The sequence below is a fragment of the Coloeus monedula genome, assembly GCF_965178545.1.
Source record: "Coloeus monedula genome assembly, chromosome: 23".
NCBI classification, from domain to species: domain Eukaryota; kingdom Metazoa; phylum Chordata; class Aves; order Passeriformes; family Corvidae; genus Coloeus; species Coloeus monedula.
Window position 1 is genome coordinate 1008613 of NC_138803.1, and position 20431 is coordinate 1029043.

Genomic DNA, 20431 nt, shown 5'->3' on the forward strand with positions numbered 1-20431 from the left:
TGAGACAGGCAGGGCTTGGGTTTGCTCTGGAGAGCTGCCAGGTTTGGGGCAATCCACATCCTTGGCTATTCCCACGTTTACATTCCCTTTTCAGATCCCCAGCCCAGGTTAAAGCATCTTGGCCACATCAGTAAAGAAACAGCTCATGCAGGCACAGGGAGTGAGGGTGCTGGGGAGGGGGGGTCAGGACAGACAGACACAGGTGCTCAAGGAAAGCTGCTTTGGGAGACAAAGGAAAACAGGTGCCACGTGGGTGCTCTGGTTCTGCTCCAGACTGCACGTGTGTGTTCCCTTGGCAAGGGACCGGCTGTGAGGGACCCCCCAGCCAAACTTGCTGCTGGCCCTGTCCCTCCTGCTCCCAGCCCCATCCCCACGGGGAAGCTGTGCCTGCACCCAGTGCTGGGAGATGCCAGGGGGAGGCTGCGGATGGACAGGGAGGGAGGGAGGGGAGAAGGGATCTCCTGGGCACAGCAGGGTCCAGTCTGGGGGACAAATAGGCTGAGCCAGGCTGGGCAAAGCGCCAGCAGTGTCATGCGAGTCCCTGAGCTCTGCCCTGCCCAGGCCTGAGCAGCCAGGCTGGGAAGCACAAGGAATAAGCACACATCCTCCCCACAGGCAAATGGGAAAGCAGCCCCTGATCCCCCAAACCATGCGTGAGACACGGGGCACATCCCAAAAGGGGCACATCCCAAAAGCTCCCGTTGCTCCACAAAGCCGTGTCCCTCCAGCTTTCAGCAAGGCCACCAGGGGTTCATGCAGACCCTCCTGAGATGCTTTATCTGAGAGCAGGCTGTGAAGGCCTATGGAGCCTCTGCAAGCTGGGCATGGGGCAGATCTCCCCCCCTCTGAGGAAGCCTCAGGGGCCAAGGGAACGTGGCTGCCTGAGCCCTTCTCTAGGCACGGGAGAAGCCACCCCGGCCTCGCCGCTGTCCCCGGTGGGCTCAGGGATGGCTGAGTGTGACAGGAACAGGGAGCTGGGACCCAACATGCCTGGTGGGGAACTGAGCTGGGGCTCTCTGGGGAGGGGCGTGGCAGCTTCCATCCAGCTACTGCGTGGGTGAGTGTGTGGCCTCCTGCTGCCAGGTGCTCTGGGATCCCAGCTCCTCCCAAACTGGGGCATTTTAGGAGAAGCGAGTGCCCCTGGCTGGGGGCTGGGAGTGAGGCAGCGCTGTCACTGGGGCAGGTCCCTGCAGCCACATTTACCTTGTCATGCTGGTGTTCCTCTATCTGCTTTTGGGTATTTTCCAGCTCTTGTAACAACGTATTCTTTAAGAAAAACCAAAGAAAATAAAAGGGAACAAAAACGGGAAAGAAAAAGAGAGACCGTTTAGGAAACAGCTGTGCGGCCTCCCAGGAATGGCCAGTGTGGAATTCCCGTGTGGTGAACACCTGGAAGAGGCTCCCTGGGCTATTCCTCACCTGCCTGTGCACAGGTCTCCTCTGCAAAGCTCCTGCTTCTCGAGCAGGGTGGTCACAGCTCAACCCCTGCCGACTCCAGGGCCGGGCATGGCCGTGGAGGGCAATGAGGGATTTCATGGACAGGGCTTGAAGGTTAGGAAATATGTCTGAGAGGAGAAACCTCCTCGAGGAGCTGGATCAAGGGGAAAAAGGTCCCTTATATCTAAGCTAGGGAGCAGGCAGGAGGGAAAGGAGATGTGCTGATAGAATCACAGAATCACGGGATTGTTAAGATTGGAAAAGCCCTCTAAGACTGAGCCCAAACATTCCCCCCAGCACTGCTGTGTTCACAGCTAAACCATGACCCCAAGTGTCACATCCATGTTTTTGGAACACTTCCAGGGATGGTGACTCCACCACTGTCCTGGGCAGACTATTCTAATGCTATAATTCTTTCCTTGAATTTTTTTTCCTAATACCTAATATAAACCTCCCCTGGAGAGTTTGTAACTGCCTGAACTAGTACTCATTTTTGGGAAGTGCTGGCAGCCAAACAGGATCATTTTTGCGTGAAAGACCTGGAGAAACTCTCAGGGTGGGCCAGTGCCAGCACAAAACTGGGGAGCAGGCAATGCCCTTCACAAGGCATCACCACTGTGATCACTGCTGCTTGCTGGGGTGGGATTTGGACTCATCCTGGCAGGTTGGGTCCTGCTCTTTATCCAGACTGATGTGCTGAATGACTGGACACGCTGGCACAGCCACATTTGGCTGGGGACAGGAGGAGCAGAGCAGTGGGGGCCAGAGCCAGCCCTGGAGGCAGCAGCTGAGGGCAGGAACCCCGAGAGAGCTGAATCACCAAGGCCTGACCTCCCACGGGCACTGCGGGTGGATCCTCGCTGGGAACCAGCTGCTCCCAGTTAATTCCATTCACACCGAGGCAGCCACAGCTCCAGGCGGCTCCTCCAGGGAAACCCAGCTCCCCAGGAGTCAGGTGGGAGCTGCTCATGGACACTGCCCTGGCTCGGAGAAGGGAAATCAGTCTGGACCTGGGGGCAGGAAGGTTTTAAGGCAGCACGTGGAGGGATGGGCACTGGGACAGGATGAACACTGCATTTTTTCCTGCAAAATGCAGTCGGGATGCTGGGCACAGGTGGCATCGGGGCTGCACTGGCAGAGACACAGGGAGGTGAGGGAACGGAGCAGGACAAATCCTGCTGCTGTGGGAGGTGGTGGGGAGGGGGACTCTCTGGTCCAGGCGACCGGAGCAGGTCCCTGTGCTCCACCAGCCCCAGCACAGCCATGTCCTGCATGTTACCATTTCTCCAGCCCTGCACAGGCACTTCCAGCCCTGGGCCGTGGCTGGAGGAGGCACGGAGGGGCTGCAGACCCCTCAACCCCCAGAGGACCCCTCCCCAGGCACTACCTTCTCCTCCAAGGCTGCCATCCTCTCCTTGAGGTGCAGCTGCAGCCGCTCATTGGATTCGCTCAGCAGCCGATCCACGGTGTCCGAGAGCCGCTTGTTGTGCTCCTCGTTCATCTTCTCCCGCTGGCGGGCCTGGGACAGACACAGTGACATCCGTGTCACATCCACAGGGGCTCAGTGCCCTCCTGCCATCCTGTGCCTGCTGTGCTGTCAGAGCTGGCCCACCAGGCCCAGCTTTTGGGGACAAATCCACCTCTTGCAGCACTGGTTGGACCCTCTGTGGTGGCTCTGCTGATCTCTGCCACCTCCCAGCCAGGGATGAACAGGAGGGGACAGGATTTAGGGAGATCATGCATGCCTGCCCCTCAACACAGATCCTCCTGTGTATCTGCCAGGAATATCCACACCGGGGGCACCTTCCAGACCCCAATGGATACGGAACCTCTGGATTTTCAAATATCTGTCCTAGGGAAAAACCTCTGGGGGCTTCCCCAGGGGCACATCCATAATGTCACCTGGGTGACCCGAGAAATGGGCTCCTGCAGGGACAGCCCAGCCCCTGGCTGAGAAGCACAGAAGGGACTGTACAGCCCAGGCCACAGCGGCTCAGCTTCCTTGCCCTTTTCATCCTGCTGATCCAGGCTCGGGGGAAGAGCTGCTGGAGCCTCTCCTTCCACCCTGCATTTGGGGTCCCAGCTTGCCCCAGGGGGTGATGCTGGGAGAGGAGTGGGTGTGGAACATTAACAGCAAGTCTTGGATGCCTGGGAAAGGAGAAACCACAGCAGGGTGCCATGAGCTCCTGCGTGGCTCAAGTTTAAGTGATCCTGGATGGGAAAGGATTAACCAGGCTGTTCTCCCATCCTGCTCCTGAACAGCAGCCCAGGTGTGCCCAGGTACCCAGGCACCAAGGCAAGGATCAGGACTCACCCTGGCCAGCTCCTGGTTCTTCTCCTCCAGCTGAGTCTCCAGCTGCCGGAGGTGCTCCTCGATGCTCCCGTGCCTCTCTTCTGCCTGGGAAAAGCAGAGCAGCCTTCTTGGATGATGCTCCCAAAACCATGAGGGCCCTGCTCCATCCCTGTGTCCATCTCTGCATCTCAGTCCTTCCTGGGATGCAGGGCTCTCTCCCACTGCCTGCATCCCTGCCAGGGCTCTCTGTGAGCCCAAACTAGCCCTGGCTGGCACAGTGACAGGAGCTGGAGGTGCTCTGTAAGGGACTAAACACCATTCCAGAACCCAGGAAGGGCAGGGATGGCCGCATCCATCCCTCCCTCCAGGCCTGCACCCTCCTACATCCAGCCTGGTGCTTCCTTCTCTCCTCATCCTGGAGTGGGCTCACACAAGCCAAAGGGCACCCACACCGACAGGGCCATCCCTGCCTTGGAGAAAGGGGCCAAGGGAAGGGAGCAAACCCCACACGTGCAGGACACAGCGAGAGCTTTAAAGGTGGTGCCTTGTCCCTGCAGCAGTGGGGATGGCAGGGACAGAGGCAGCAGCTGGGAAGGACAGTGGGATGCCTTGTGCTGCCAGGGCCTCCATCACTGCAGGGGGTGGCAAGACCCAGATCCTCCTCCGGCTCCCATCCCTGCCCTCCTTCTCCAGTCCCTTCCCTCCCCTCCCCTCTGGTCTCTGATGTCCCCTCCAGCTCCCACCCCTGCCACTTGCCTTGGTGAGCGCAGCAATGCGCTGGGCCAGCTCTGCTTCCACCTCAGGCAGTGTCTCTGCCTTTCTCATTGTCTGCTGCAGCTTCTGCTCCGCCAGCTCCAGCAGCTCCTGCAGGTGCCGGGCCTTCTCCTCGCACTGCGGGACAGCAGGGTGGGTGCTCGGCACCTCCCACCCCCAGCACCCCCTTCTGCCCCCAGCTCCTGAGGCAGGGGGACACTTTGGGCCCAGCTTCGGTACCTGGCGGTGCAGGGACTCCTTGTTGGCCAACTCATTCTCCAGTTTGTCGTTGAGGTCATGGATGGAGGTGGCCTCTCGCTGGGCTGCCAGGTACCGTTTCTCCAGCGTGGTGATCCTCTCCTCCATGTCCTCCTTCTGTGCCAGGGCCTGGGGGAGCCATGGGGCTGTCACACCCTGCTCTGTGACAGCATTTTGGGAACAGCAGGGCCACCCAGCTCCTTCAAGCCTGGGACACCCCGAGGCCATGGAGTGTGAAACCCCCCCGACACGGGGATGAGGGACAGCAGAATGGTGCAGTGATAAAGGGAGAGTCAAACTATTACAGGAAAACCCAGAGAGGACACAGGTCACTGCCCCAGGTGTCAGCACACCTGAGAGCCTGTCTGTAACCTCAGGGAAGCCCTGCTGGTGGACTTGGGGACAGTTTCCCAAAGGCAGTGGCCTCTTTTAGGGAACACCCTGCACACAACAGGAGTTCCAATCCCTTCCCAGCCCGGTGCAAGCTGCTGTGAGGTCCTGCCCCAGGCTGGGCAGTGCAGGGGGACAGGGACTCACCTCTCGGAGGTCCCTCTGGTACTTGCTGCTCATCTCTTCAGATTTGATCAGATCCTTCCTGGCGGTGCCCAGATCCTCCTCCAGCTCAGCCACGCTGGCAGCCAAGGCAGAGATTCGCTCCTTGGCCTGAACCACTTCAAAATTCTGCTTCTCCAGGAGCTCCTGCAGCTCCACCACCCGCCCGGCCTCATCATCCGGGTGCACGGAGCCATTGGAGAGACGCTGCAAGGCACCAGAGAGGGAGGTGGATGTCAGGATGCTCCAAAGCTCCTGGGTTGTGGCATTGCCTGCAGCCACTCAAAGTGAGAATGTGGCCCTGCAGGGACTCAGTGAGGGGGTGGAAGTGGAGACGGGGTGCTCTGGGACCTCCATCAACAGCCTCCACAAGCCAGGGATGGGGCTTCTTACAGGAATGATGGAATAGGGATGGCTGAGGGCTTCCCAGAGCATCTGGTGGAAGGTGTCCCTGCCCCTGGTGGGGCTTGGAAGAAAATAGCCTTTAAAATAGCCTCTCTTCCCATACAAACCATTCTGTGGTCTCTGGGAAGCAGAACTCCTTGGAGCACCCGAGCACGAATTCCCCCCGCTCAGAAATGGCCTGTATCCACCAGGAGGGGCATTTCCCACGGGGCCGGACCCAGGGGAGAGGGAAAAAGGTTTTCAGCACCCCGGAGCCAGCAATAAGGAGGTGGGAGAAATGACAGCCTCACTGAGCAGGGTCAGAGCAGGGCTTTGCAGGGCTCTCACCTTCCAGGGAAGCTTCGGTGCCGGCTCCTTGGGCTCCCTCTCATCGCGCTCGCCCACGGCGGGCTCGCGGGCAGAGCCTTGCTGCAGAGCTGCCACCTGCACGGGCACAGGGACACAGCAGTGGGACACAGCAGGAGACACCCGGGCCAGCCACAGCTGAGGCCAGTCCTGCTGCACCCAGGGCTGCAGCGGCTCCTGCCAGAGCCCTGCTTGTGGTCAGGGGCACCGCAGGGAGCAGGGGAGGAACAGCCCAGAGCTGGCACTGCTGGGGTCACACCTGGAATCCTGGGGACAGCTCTGGGCACCTCAGTTCAGGAAGGACATTGAGGGGCTGGAGCGTGTCCAGGGCAGGGAACGGAGCTGGGGAAGGGGCTGGAGCACCAGGAGTGGCTGAGGGAGCTGGAAAGGGGCTCAGGCTGGAGCAAAGGAGGCTCAGGGGGGACCTTGTGGCTCTGCACAAGTCCCTGACAGGAGGGGGCAGCCGGGGGGGGTCGAGCTCTGCTCCCAGGGAACAGGGACAGGAGGAGAGGAAATGGCCTCAGGCTGGGCCAAGGGAGGTTCAGGTTGGAAATCAGGAAAAAATTTTTCCCTGAAAGGGTGGTCAGGCCCTGGCACAGCTTCCCAGGGCAGTGGTGGAGTCACCATCCATGGAAGTGTTCAAAAAACAAGCAGACGTGGAACTTCACGATATTGTTCAGTGGGCCTGAGGGTGTTTGGTCAAAGGGGGCATTTCCAGCCTTAATGATTCCATGATTCTAAGAGAAAGCAAGTCAGAGATGCTGGGAAGGATCAGCACTGAGGGAGGTTTTCCTGGTGAGCCCTGGACCCCAGGGCTCCCTCCCAGTTCATTTCACTGGTTTACAGCCAGACAGATCCCAAACCCAGTGCAGCAGGAGCAGGGCATAAACCCTGGCACCGTGTCCTGCTCTGATAGGGGAGGATGGGGAATGGTCCCCGCAAGGAGAGGGGCCTGGGAGCCTGGGAAATACCATGAGACTTATCCTGGGAACTGGAAAGAGGAGCAAAAGTTGGCTGGCAGAGGCTGTAGGAATGGCTCTTTCCTTTTGGGAGTAGTGGCTGGGCACAAACTCCAGGAAGGAAAACAGAGTTCATGTCTGTTCAAGAACACTTATCCCTGGAAGTGTCCAAGGCCAGGTTGGACAGAGCTTGGGGCACCCTTGGATACTGGAAGGTGTCCCTGCCCATGGCAGGGGGTGGGAATGGATGAGCTTTAAGGTCCCTTTAAACCCAAATGAGTCTGGGATTCTGGGATTCTGGGATTCTGAGATGACCATGGCTGGAGGTTGAAGACAGCGAAATTCCAACCCCAGGACTCCAGCAGGGAAGGAGATGGGGGATGCAGGATGAGGTGCTTGAAGCAGTGTGGTTTGGGTCTCTGCCAAATCAGGGCAAGTCCCAAGTCACCCTCATCCCCCTGGGATGATTCAGATTCAGATTGTTTTTGTCAGTGACACGAATTTCAAACAGCAAACAGCAGGGAAATGTCACCTGCGAGACAAAAGGTTTTCAGAATCTTTACAAGGTTTCCTTAAATACAGACAAACCTTCAAGTAAACAGCAATTTTAGAACAAAAGCCTTACATCAAACCCGACCAGATGCAAATACCACATGAATTCCCAAAGGTAGTGGGGAGCATTCCCAGCCCAGCAGGTTCCCTTACCTGCCGATGGGCATCCACCAGCTGCTCCTCCAAGGTGGCCACTCGCTCCAGGGCTGCTCGAAGGCGTTCCCTCACCTGTGGGTGGGTGAAACAACGGGAAAGGCTGTTATTTATCTGGGATGAGGGTGTCCAGGATTTAGGCACGCTCCCAGGCCTGTTTGTTGGGCTGACAGCCAGGCTCAGGTGGATTCACAGGTCCAGGATCATCTAGCCCATCACAGCCGAGAGTGAAACTGTGTTGGAGACAACAGCCTGGGCCAATTCTTGGAGATCTATTGCCAGGATAGCCTGGGGAGGTCTCCTAGCAGGGGAAGGAGATGCTTGAGGCGAATGAATGAGGAGGCACAGCAAAGACTGAGCCAGGGTGCCAAATGCCACCACGCCGAGAGTGACCTGGGGGAGTTCCCTCTCCTGACAGTCTCAAACCCAGAGCATGCACTGGGCAGCCCCAGCAGCTCCTCAATGCAGCTTTGGGATATCCAAGACACTCCTGCTGAGGGCCCCCATGTCACCTTAACAACATAAAGTGGCAGGCAGGGAGAGGAGGGTTGGGAGAAGGAGAGGTCCCAGCAGCTTTCCCACCTTTTCATCCAGCGCCTTGTGATGCTCAAAGAGTGACTTGAGTGCCTTGAGCACCTCGACCTCACTGGACACCCCGGATGGCGACTGGGCCTGGCGCTTGACCACCGTCATCCTGAGGGAGCGCTCATGCCGTGACACCAGGCACTCCAGGTGCTCCAGCAGGAGCTGCAGGGGGGCGAGACAGGGGCTGTCACTGGCAGGACGGGCCAGCAGCCCCTGGTGTCCCACAGTCCCAGGAGCGAGGGCCTGCCAGCAGGGTCTGCAGGCTTACCCGGGTGTTGTTGCGCTCGGCTTTGAGCTCCGAGATCTCCTCCTCCCTCTCCAGGAGCTGCTCCCGGCAGGCGCTGAGCTCCCGCGTCAGCGTCGCAAACTCCTGCAGAGAGCAGGGCGGGCCGTGAGCGGGGACAGGGCTGGGATGGAGCCAGCATCCCAGCCCCACTGCCGGACCTCCAGCACAGCATTTCCCATCCAAACCCAACCAGGGAGACACGGTAACGCCGAGGGGAACGTGGAGAAACTGGTGGAGAGGCACAGCCAGGTCAGGAGGGGATTTATTCCTGGCTTCCCTCATGCTTTGGACAAGGAGAACACAGCATCTCAAGATTGATCCCACTTGGTTTGATGTCCAAGGACACAAGGAACTGCTCTACAGCTGCAGAGGTGCTCGATGGCATTTAAAGCATCCCAGTCAAGGCCACCAGCACGTTCCCATTCCCACTGTCCCCTGGATGCAGCTCCCACCTTGGAGCCTCCTATCAGGCTAAAACTCACCACAAAGCCACAGCCAGCTAGGATGAGTCCCCTGGCCCTCAGACAGCCTCTGCCATGACCTCAGGACCTGGAATAATCCAAAACTTCCTTCCAAAAGAAAGAGGTTGCTGCCCTAATCCAGCATGTGGAGCCCCAGTGAGCTGCCTACGGGGCACCCCCAGGTCCCAAATCCCAGCTGAGAGGGATGGGGCACAGCAGGAGATGTGCCAGGTGCCACCAGCTCTTGCTGCTGCCACCGCTCCCTCCAGGGATGTGACAGCCAGCAAGGAAGAGCCATGCCCAGAGCAATGCCAAAGGAATGCTGCACACCCAGCACATCCCTCAGGACAGGATGAAAACCACAATCACACTTGTGGCTGTGTTGGAGGGGAAGGGAAACTTGCTTTGAAGTCCCTCAGATGAAGGATGGTTCACTTTCCCTTAGAAAATTAAACCCAGGCACCTGGGTGAGCCCAGGAGCACCTCCCGTTGCTCCCAGTTGCTCTTCAGTGGTGCCAGGCCCAAGCGAGGTTTTCTTAGGGTGTGAAATGCAAATGTGGGAACGCGCCATGAATTCACACCAGGTTCAGTGTTGTTGGGAAGAATTTTAAAAGCCAAAGGATTTCAGAAGAAGCTGAGAAGGATTTGATGGAGCATTAACAAACCAAATTTCAAGAGGGGGCTGAGAGCTGTTTTACAGCATGAAATTCTTTTTCACTTTAATTTTCAGGTTTAGCAAATAAAACCCCTTCAAACCGAAGCAAAGCATTGAGGCTTAGGCAGAACCAAATGCTCTGCTCAGCTCTGAGTGAAACCTCCTGCAACAGCTGAAGCTCCGAGAAATCCGGAGCTTTTGCATCCGTCTGCCCCAGCCAGGTTTTCCCTCTCCCTTCCCACATCAAACCTGTCTCACTGGTGGGGTTTGTAGCCTGGGATTGGTGGGGACTGTGGTGGCACTGGTGCAGTTGAGACCCCACAGTGGGACAGGAGCCGTGCAGGTCGCAGTGAGGGGGAAGGGAAAGAGCCGCTGTCCCCATAAGCAGCTGCTTTCCTGCCTCTCACCTGCCTCAGGCCGCTGCCACCCCACACCCCTGCTCCACATCCCTGCTCCAAAATCCCTGCTCTGGCATTGCCCCAGGGCCTGAGGTCCCCAATTCCTTCCCAGACCCACTCCTGCCCCATCCATTCCCCAGAGACCACTCCAGCCCTGCAGCTATCCCTCTTCCCACCCCTTCTTAGGGACCACTCCTGTCCCCATCCATTCCTCAGGGATCCCTCCAACCCTGGGATCACCCTTCTCCCCACCAGTTTTCCCCCAAATCTGTCACAACACCCCAAGCCTCGTCACCAATCTCTGCCATGCCACATCCCACAGCCCCCAGAGCACAGGGAACCCTCGGCAGGTCCAGCCGCACCGGGGCCCCGCCGTGCCAGAGCAGCCCTTCCCGGAGCCGGGATCGGGGTGGGATCCCGACGGGATCGGGATTGGGATCGGGATCGGGATCGGGATCGGGCTGGGGCTCGGCACAGCCCGGCCGCACACACGTGCGCGCTCCGCGGGTTATGCAAGCGCTGCCAGCAGCTCCCGAGCATCCCTGCGGATTAGAGCCGGGCTGGGAATACCGGCGGGCAGAGAGCGGCAGGGAGATGTGCCAGAGAGGTGCCTGTGCATCGCCTCAGATTCAGGGATCTGTCACTCCCCCAATCCCTCAATACGCCAACAGACAGGCGGCAGGGCTCCAGGAGCTCGGGAAAAGCATCCTGGCAGCCGGGATGGCCCCGGGAACGTCTTCCAGCAGCTCGAGCTGTAAATGTGGGGGACGCATCGGCTCTGGGCTCTTCCAGCACCAGGGCAGGACCCTGCGGATCCAAAGCCTCTGGATCTGCACAGGTGGAAACCTCTGGCTCTGCCCCGTGGCTGGCAGGGAGCATGGATGTGGACATGGATGTTCTTCCCACTGGAGTGAACAGCGCAGGGCAGCGTGGGATGGGTGGGACGAGGCATTGGAGGCAGCGAGAGGACAGCGATGGCCAGCGCTGGGGACAGAGATCGCCAGTGCTGGGGACAGTGACCACCAGTGCTGGGGACAGAGATCGCCAGTGCTGGGGACAGAGATCGCCAGTGCTGGGGACAGAGATCGCCAGCACTCAGCCTCCTCTCCCCGCATCCCCTCGCTGTGCTGGCCAGGCCGTACAGACGCCCCTGCAATCAGGATTTCATGCTGAAAGAGGGGATTAAAAGGGAGCAAATCCTCTGCAGAGAGAGGCAGCCCTGGCTGTGGCCAGCCCGGCGCACACGCGGTCAGCAGGTCACAGCCAGGGGTGGGCACAGCACAGAGCTCCCGCCAGCCCTCCCCCAGGGCAGCTCCTCTCCGAGCCGTCCATCCCGACAGGAATGCTGGCTGCATCCTGTGCTCTGTGCCCCACATCCCGTGCCAGGCCTGCAGCATCCCATGGCAAATCTAAGAGCCCTCAGAAACTGTCCCCCCTCAGGGAAAGGCTGCAAAAATGAACATTTACATCAAAAATAGCAACAGCCCTGCAGCGAGCCAGGCCAGCAGCGAGGTCAGCCGAGTACACGGCCTGAGTGTGATGCCTTCAGAATAAAAAATAGGAATAAAACACTCCAGCACCCGCCTGCAGCCACCTCCCTCAGCCAGATGCCAGTGCTGCCACCTTGCTCTGGGTCACTGGTGGGCACCAGGCGAGTTGGGGACCATGACAAGCTGTCCCCAGCTCCTGGCTGCAGTGGCACACTGTGGAGTGCAGCCTCCACCCCCATCCACACATGTGCCATGGCCCTCCATCCCAGCAAAGTGGAGATAAAGAGGATCCAGACGATTTTCCTCTGCCCTGGCCATGGCTGGGAGTCTCCCAGGCAAGGCAGAGGCGCCTGCCCAGCTCTGATAAGCTGTGGGACTAAGCAGGGACACCTATAAACAGATTAGAAAGTGAAGGAGAGGTGCCTGATCTCCAATCAAAGGGTGGACAGTGAGACACAGCCTGGGAGTCCCCAGGAGCCGTGCAGGAAGCCCAGCAGTCCAGGAAGGGGCCAGTCTGGATTAAAACCAAACCTCCACGGTGCGACTGACTGGGCTCGGCCCTGAGACCTGGGATGAGAGGGAGCAGGCTGGAGGGATGGAGCAGGCTGGAGGGATGGAGAAGGATGGAGGGATGGAGAAGGATGGAAGGAAGGAGAAGGATGGAGGGAAGGAGCAGGATGGAGGGATGGAGAAGGATGGAGGGAAGGAGAAGGATGGAGGGAAGGAGCAGGATGGAGGGAAGGATGGAGGGATGGAGAAGGATGGAGGGATGGAGCAGGATGGAGGGAAGGATGGAGGGATGGAGCAGGATGGAGGGAAGGATGGAGGGATGGAGCAGGATGGAGCGATTCTGTTTACACTGTCAGAGCAGGGAGGGAGATCTGGAGCACCACACAAGGTATTGAAGTGGGATGTTGTGGACTGGGACTTGGATCTTCAGTCAGAACCAGGCATGTTGGGGGTTTGGGGTTTTCCTCCTTGCCTGCATCAGTGGGGAAGGCACAGGGAAGAGCTGGAGGGAGGCCATGAACCAGCAGCATGGAGATGGCTGGAAGAGCAAGGAGAGGTTTAGGAAGGCTCCAAGGCCTGCAGCACGGCAAAGCTGAAATGCCGAAGCCCTCGGCCCAGGGCCCCCTGGTGTTCCCCGGTGCTGTCCGCAGCACAGACAGGGATGCAGCAGGATCACACCACAGCCAGCAAAATTCCCTGTTTGTGGCAGGAGCGTGGCTGCTGCTCCAACGCACCCGAGCCTGGGGACAAACCGGCTCCAGCTGTAGGATTAATGGCATTTTAAAGCCCCTAATTGGAGTGATTGCTCCTGACGGGAGCGGCGGGGGATGTGTGGGAAGGATGCCCGTGCCGGGAAATCAGCGCTGCTGACTCGGCACGCGAGGGACAGAGCCCCATCCATCGTCTGCTCGTGCTGGCAGCCCCGTCACCCCACTTCTCCTTGTGTCCCAGGAGTGGAGCAGAACGAGGAGAAAGCCCCAAATCAGAGACGAGGGGATAAACACAACCCTGGCAGTTGTAGCATGGGATTACACAGATTAAATCCTGCTGGGTAAACCCAGGGCTTCGACCATCACCCACCCCCAGTGCTGGGCACCAGCACCTCCCAGGCCTCCTGGGTACAACACTGGGGCTCTGCGAGACCATCCATGGGGAATCGGTGTCCTCCCTTCACAGGATGTGTATTTCCACCTGGGATTGCTCAGGGAGGAGCACTGTGCAGCCAGGAGAGCAGGAATCAAACACCTCAGCATCCCAGTCTTGTGGGAGCACAACCAGCTCCAACAGTTTTCCACACAGCTGCCAGATCCCTCCATCCTTCCCCATTCCAGTGGGTGTTTTCCCCCAGCTGGGGCTGCTGAGGTTCCCATTTAGCTGCTGGTCTTTGCAAGTTAACTCAAGATATACTTTGACTGTTTGATGTCAGGACCTTCTCCAGCTCCTGGGTGACTTCCAGGGAGTTTGGGGAATCTTAGGGGGTCTGCTCACCCCAAAAAGGCCCGATCTCAGCTCTCCAGGCAGCCCCAAGAGGCAGCGAAGGCGCAGCAGAGCTTCACAGAAGGAGAAACTGCAGGAGGTTCCTGTGGCCAGTGGCAGCCTGCAGCCCTCACCCTCAGCCCTGTGAAATCTGGGAGCCTGTTCTCCCCCTGACACAGCTGGGACAGGGACTCCTGCCAAACCCCCAAGCCATCCCACACAGGACCCTGCACTGGGAACACATCTGGATACACCCGGAGCCCTGAGTGCCGCATCCCCTGGTGCCACCTGCACCCAGGAGAAACTGAGCTGGGGGGCTGGGCAGGAGGGAGCAAAGCCAGGGCCTCGGGGGGCTGCTGAGAGCACCCAGAGCATGCTCAGGGCTTGGTCCTCGGCCAGGAATCCCCTGCAGAACAGGGAGGGCAGGGGGGCTGGAGCTGGAGCTTTCAGCCCGATTAATTCGCATTCAGCACTCCCACATGAATAAATAAATCATGTAAGAAGCATTAAGGCAGCTTAGTCTCCCCAGAAAATCGCCCTGGAGTTCTGCCTTTTGGGGGCTGAGGGATGCCCCCATGGGCTGGGGGTGGGATGGCTCAGCCTGCAGCACGGGCAAGGGGGAATGGGAGCTACAGGCAGGAGCATCCCTGGAGCATCCCTGCCAAGGGGTTTGCCCTGGGCAGGCACATCCCCTGCCTGCCCCACGCCTGGATCTGCACCAGACGCACATTCCCAGCCTGTCCCTTTGGATCCCGTGCCGACACAGCAGCATCCAGCTGCCATTGTGTCCTGAGAGGGTGCAGAGTGCCACCTCCCCAGCTGCCACCCATCCCAGCCTCACCAGGCAGTGCATCCCCCCGCCTGGCTGCACCCAGGGGACACTACTGATGAGCCTGGGTGCCCAATCCTGCCCTCAAAGAAGGGGTTCTCCCAGAAATCCAGCTTGCGTCCCATCCCAATGGGGTCTGAGATTGCAGGAAGCTCCTGGGCAAAAGAGCTCACGGAGAAGGAGGAAGAGGATGGGACAGACCCATGGGATGCCCCCACACAGTGCCCTGGGGAGGGGCCCACACGTCCCAGTCCCACTTACCTGGTACATGCACATGCTGGGATTAATCCCATTGGGCAGGTGAGCACCTTTGGATTTGCTTCCCGTGTTCATGCCGAGCCCTCATGTCCGGAGGCGAGCACGGGGGGCACCGGGGGCCACCGTGCCCGGGCGCAGAGCCCCCTGCCCGCACAGGGACCACAGGAGGCAGCGGGAGCTCCGGGAAATTCCCCATGGGATGCCCCCAGTCACATCCCAGGGCCGGAGGCGGCCCCGGCCAGGCACCCAGCGGGTCCCTGTGTGCTGACCCAGATTGCTCCGAGCACACCCCGAGGCTCCAAGGGTCCGTCCCCGGAGCGGGAGCGGAGGCTAAATCCGCGCATCCCTTAATCCGGGAGGCTGCGGCGGGGCGGGCAGAGCGTCAGGGTGACCTGGCTTGCTCTCTCCGGAGCGGGGAGCAGAGGGACCGAGCCCCCAGCACAGGGGGTGGTGGTGGCACTGGATGCACCCAACACCCGGGTACATCTCAGCACCTCTCTCAGGAAGGGAGAAACTCATCCATAGGGACCCCAGGAACTCCTGGCAAGCACTGTTGGGTGTTCTGCTCTCAGCCGCTTGGGCAGAGGCAGGACCAGCCCTGCTCTGTGTACGGAGCAGCTCTTCCCAAGCTGCTTTCCTCCATCCAGAGAATGCAGGGATGCAGAGAGCTGGCCAGCCAACAGCCCAAGCTCTGTCCTAGCTTGTGCCACCAGTTTTGACCCATTCCCCGTCTCTCCAAGGTGCTCCAAACCCCAACACCCAGGCAAGGAGGATCTCAGGTCTCAGCACTGCAGAACAGATACAAACATTTGAAGCCTCCTGCTTCCCTTCGGTGTTGGGCTCCTCCCACACCACACCCACCGTGGAGCAGAGCAGCAGTTCCCCAAAATCCCTGTTCCCCCAAGTCTGAGCCCTGGGGCACTGTGCTGTCCCACAAGAACCCACAGGGATGGTGGGCAGCTCAGACTCATCCTGCACAGCCCTGTGACACTGGGCTCATCCACCTCATCCTCTTCTGACATGAACATCTTTGTGGAGATCAAGTCCAGGCCTCTGGAGTACCTGGAGGTGGTCCTGCAGGTGGAGGAACCAGGAGCAGAGCACCAGCAGAAGCCCCAAGGCAAGCCCTGATTCCCCAAGCCCTGGGCTGCTCACTGAGCACAGACCTCTGGCAGCCTCGCTGTCCTCTGCCGCTCTGCTCCCTGAGTGTCCCAGTCTCCACCCTGCACCAGCTCCACCTCCAGTGTCCCCTCTCAGGACCAAGATGGAGACACAGAAGTCCCATTGCCCCACTGGGGAATGGGGCTGATGGAAAGGAGCCCTCCTGGTGAGGGAAGGGGCAGCAGTGGGGCTGCTCTGCACAGCGGGGAGGAGAGTGATGGATGGTCAATGGTGAACGGTGAGTGGTTAATTGTTAATGGTTACTGCCCCCATCTGAAGTGCCAGTGTGGGCTCAGCACTTCCTGACATCCCAAGAAGCTGCCTGGAGGCAGCAAGCCAGACCCGCTGCCCGAAATGTGCTATCTGCTCCCCAGGTGCTGTCCCCCAATGGACTGACTGTCCCCATGGGAAGCAGAGGCTCTGCATCTGCCTTGCTGTCACCCTGGGGTGTCCTTGGGGACGTTTTGCCCCTTCTCCAAATCCGTTCCCCTGTGCACAGGGGGATTGCACTCCCAGCCCTCCCCACAGTACAGAGGAGAAGGAAGCTGTCTGGTTGTGGCTTGGCCTGAGAGAACCGACAGGATTTACTGTTGACATGAGGAGCAACCCACGTGGCAGCATCACCTCTGTCACACCGAGCCAACCCTCGCAGAGCCGTGAGCTAAACCCCACGTCCAATGCCCCTCGTGTGCCTCAGGGCAGGCTCTGCTCATGCCAGGGGCAGGTCCTCACCTGCGGGAGTGCCGAGTTCAGCTGCCTCTGGAGCTGGTCCCGCTCCCGGAGCGTCTCCTGCAGGCGGCTCTGGGTGACAGCGAGCGTCTCGCGTGTCTCCCGCAGCGTGTCCAGCAGCTTGTCCCTCTCGTCCAGCATGTTCACCATCAGCTGCTCGAAGTCAGCGTCCGCCTCCGAGCCCTGAGGGGGCCCCAGCGGGTCCCCCTCGCTGATGGTGGGCATCACCTCGCACATCATGGCTGGGCTGGCGGGGGGAGGCTCCCGAAGGGGCTGAGGCTGTGCTGAGCACAGGTCACATCACTGCGGGCTCCCGGGGGCCAGGGGAGCCAGCATGGGAGGGGACAGTGGGGTGCTCAAGGAGGGGGACTCCCCATCCCTTCCTCCTGGGTGCTAAGCAGCAGCTGGCATCACTCCAGCAGGGTGCAGGGACGTCCTGAGCACCAACAAGGTCCTCGCAGTCACCAGTGCCCCGCTCGCTGCTGGCTCCTGTGTGTCACCTCTCCGGGGTCCTGTGTGTCACCTCTCCAGGGTTCTGTGTGTCACCTCTCCGGAGTCCTGTGTGTCACCTCTCCGGGGTCCTGTGTGTCACCTCTCCAGGCTCCCGTGTGTCACCTCTCCAGGCTCCCGTGTGTCACCTCTCCGGGGTCCCGTGTGTCACCTCCCTGATGCCTTTCGGAGGGGCTGCAGCATCCGTGACCCACGGGGTGTTCAGAGGGGGGCAAAATGACCCTTGAGGATTTGTCCCAACAGAGAGCCCAGGCCAAGAGCAGCACAGGGAGAGTCCAGGGAATGTTTGGGCTGCCTGGGCATACTGAGGGAGGCTCTGGTGAGGATGGGCTGTTGTCCCTAAAGCTGGATGAGGCGTCACTGCCAATGTGGAAACATGTCTCCGTTGGGCATCACAGTTCTTCAAACACCCAGCAGTGACCTACGGGAGAGGGGACAGAGATCAGATCCCTTCTGCTGCCCCCAAAATGTCCAGGAACCTGCCCAGCCCCCTCTGCCCCCCATCAAACCCCTGAGAGCTGCACCAGGTGGGCTCAGCACCCACAGGAATGGGCTGTGCCAGCTTGTACCTCCTGCTCCCACTACACCAAATCCAGGATGGTATCAAGCTGCAGGAAACAGCAACCCTGGCACCCAAAACCCTGCAACTGTCTGGCATTCACATGTCCTGGGCCAGGATCCCATCCCCCCTGTGGAACTCCTGGCTGCCCAGGGCCTCTGCAGCCCCAGCGTTCTCCAGCCTCAGGGAATTTGCAGAAAATCAGGCTCTAACCTGAGTTTGGCCCAAACCTGGTGGGAAGTCACAGGAGTAAATGAGTTGAATGACTGGATTCATGTTCCCCCCCTCCTCTAGACAGATGTGCTGGGCCCAGCTGTTCAGTGACAAATGAACTCCAGCACCTCCTCCCTTGGTCAAACCTGTCCCAGGGGATGGAGGCAGCAGCATCTCTGAATTCCTGCACAAGCACAGGCACCAGGGATGAGGGGCTGGAGGGGAGAGGCAGAGCTGACATTCGGACAGTGTTTAGGCTGGATTAAAGCATGGCTGGACCTGAGGACCCAGCCCTGGGGTGATGCTGGAACCCACAGCCCCACCTCCCCTTTTGCAGCCCCAAACCATCTCAGACAAGGTGCCAGGTGGGGATTTCCACTGTCACAGTCCTGTGGGGGAACTTCAGCCCTCGGCAGCTGGGTGAGGGTACCCAGCAGCGAGGGTGAGTGTGACACTGCCACCCCAGCCACCCTGGGGACTTGCCCACCCCGGCCACCATCTGTGCCAGGGGACAAACCATGGGCAGCTGAGCAGCAAGACACAACGTGGCAGGCCCAGGGTGAGGAGAGCTGGTCGAGTGCTGCTTCCAGGGCAGGCCCCCCTTCAGTTTTAAACTTTCCAGGTGAAACGCACAAGGACAGGTCTGAATACGCTGAGTCTGAGGATGCATCTGAGGCTGTGGCTGCCCCTGGATCCCTGGCAGTGTCCAAGGCCAGGTTGGACAGGGCTTGGAGCAACTTGGGATAGTGGAAGGTGTCCCTGCCCATGGTAGGGGGGTAGGGGGTGGGACTGGATGAGCTTTAAGGTCCCTTCCAGCCCAAGCCAGCTGTGATTCTGTGTCACTTCCCTTTCAAACCTCCCCCCCCCCCCCCCCCACAGATGGATAAAAAGGACCTGCACACAGACCTGGGCCAGGGCAGCCTGTTCTGGTACTTTGGGCTGGGATGAAAACTTGTGTGTCCAACAGCTCTATGGCACAGTGGGGACCACAGAGGCCCGGATCAAAGGTGACCCTTGTGAGGAGGTGCCTTTGTCACACCCAGACACTGCCAGGGTGGGGGAATCAGAACTCTGCTCTTGCGATGACATTGGCTCATCAGCTGAGGGGAAGTTTGACACAAAAAACTCTCTAAAAATAGAGAAGCTCTGGCAAAAGCAGCAGCCCCTCACTGTGCATCCTGTGTGTGATGCTGAGAGCCGGCTCCAGCACACAGGGACATAGGACAGGGCTGTCCCACAGGTGGTGACCTCCCCTCCTTTCACAGATTGGATCCTCAAGTGGGATAAAACCTGTTGTGGACATGTAACACTGTCCTGAAGCCTTGAGGGTTGTTCACACTCCATCCTGGCTGTTGGGACGTGGATGTCTGGGATTAACTGCAGATTCATGGGATAACTGCACTGAGGGCACCCCATCCCTGCAGCATCCACAAAAACGAGGCTGCTGGAGGAAAAGGCACGGAGTGAGGGACTGTTCCAGCCCTGGCTCTCCTCGGGTTGAGTTGGACACGAGCCCCATTCCTGTAATTAAGCAGGGAAAATGCTTTCCAGTTCTGCCCCTGGTGGGCAGCCCCAGGGGTTCCCACACGTGGCTCCCTGCCGGCTTTCCTGGGGGTAAGATGTCCCAGACTCCAGGGAGATCGAGGGCCAAGAAGAGCAGAAACCAGTCCTACGCCAGGGCTAAGCGCTGTTAATTTGGGTGCAAACCCTAATGAGGTGACTTTCATGCCCTCTCCTGTGCTGTGCCTCTGCTTGAGGGATGAGCATGGAGAAGGAACATCCAGGCTGGGGAAAGTCTGGCAGCTCCCGAGCACGACTTGAATGGCAAAATGAGCCACAGGGGCACGGCCCCGCCCAGCTGCTGCGGGGGAATTGGAAGAAATTAGCAGATGAATTAAGAGATATTAATCAAGGCACGGAGGGAAGAGCCCTGCAAGCCCTCAGGGAAGGGAAATGCTGCAGGGAATGACCAAGACATAAATCTGACCAGAGAGATGACGGGATGGAAATTTATCCCAGCTGCAAAGGAGAGACCTCCTTACCATGAGGAGACTCTGCAGATGCCAGCTCCAGCAGGGCCGTGGTGGCTTCCCGCACCCCATGGAGCTCATCCAAGGGGCTGGACCCACACGGTGCAGGAGGAGGCACAGATTTACAGCCACAGATTTTCTTCCTGCTTCCCCCATGGTTGAGCTCATGCACGGGTGGCTCTGGTGGGGGGCTGCTTCACAGCAAACCTGCTCCTTCCCACAGTCACATCCTGTTATTCCTGTGTGCTCGTGCAGGGAGATGGGGAGATGAGCACAGCCGGCCCCTCAGCCTGGCGAGGGTGATCACAGAAGCACAGTGATCTTACACAGCACCGATGCTGGTCCAGGATGGACTCATCCCATTCCACTGGTCCCCAAAAGCCTCTGTGCCCTGTCCCTGAGGATGCTCAGTGAAGCACAAAACTGTCCTGGACAGGGCAACATCGGTGACTCAAAGCTCCCCCGTGCCCAGGGTTTGGGGGTGTCTCCACTGAGGGAGGTCACATTCCCCCCTCATCCCGGGCCACCAAGGACACACGCTGAGGTATAAGGCAGGAGCTGCTACAACCCCTGC

General features: G+C 59.3%; 1 protein-coding gene across 1 annotated transcript in view; it reads right to left on the reverse strand.

Annotated features, from left to right (window-relative positions):
- The window catches only part of PPFIA4 (PTPRF interacting protein alpha 4), a gene marked incomplete at its 5' end in the record, with an annotated part of 32418 nt that extends 15633 nt beyond the window's left edge, over positions 1 to 16785 (reverse strand). Inside the window, 11 exons of the mRNA XM_082296060.1 lie at positions 1204 to 1266; positions 2825 to 2956; positions 3752 to 3831; positions 4483 to 4621; positions 4724 to 4870; positions 5279 to 5500; positions 6026 to 6121; positions 7708 to 7782; positions 8290 to 8454; positions 8561 to 8662; positions 16549 to 16785. Of these exons, the coding sequence (XP_082152186.1) occupies positions 1204 to 1266; positions 2825 to 2956; positions 3752 to 3831; positions 4483 to 4621; positions 4724 to 4870; positions 5279 to 5500; positions 6026 to 6121; positions 7708 to 7782; positions 8290 to 8454; positions 8561 to 8662; positions 16549 to 16785 (1458 nt within the window). The remainder of the gene's footprint in view (positions 1 to 1203; positions 1267 to 2824; positions 2957 to 3751; positions 3832 to 4482; positions 4622 to 4723; positions 4871 to 5278; positions 5501 to 6025; positions 6122 to 7707; positions 7783 to 8289; positions 8455 to 8560; positions 8663 to 16548) is intronic.
- Between the last annotated feature and the right edge of the window lie 3646 nt (positions 16786 to 20431).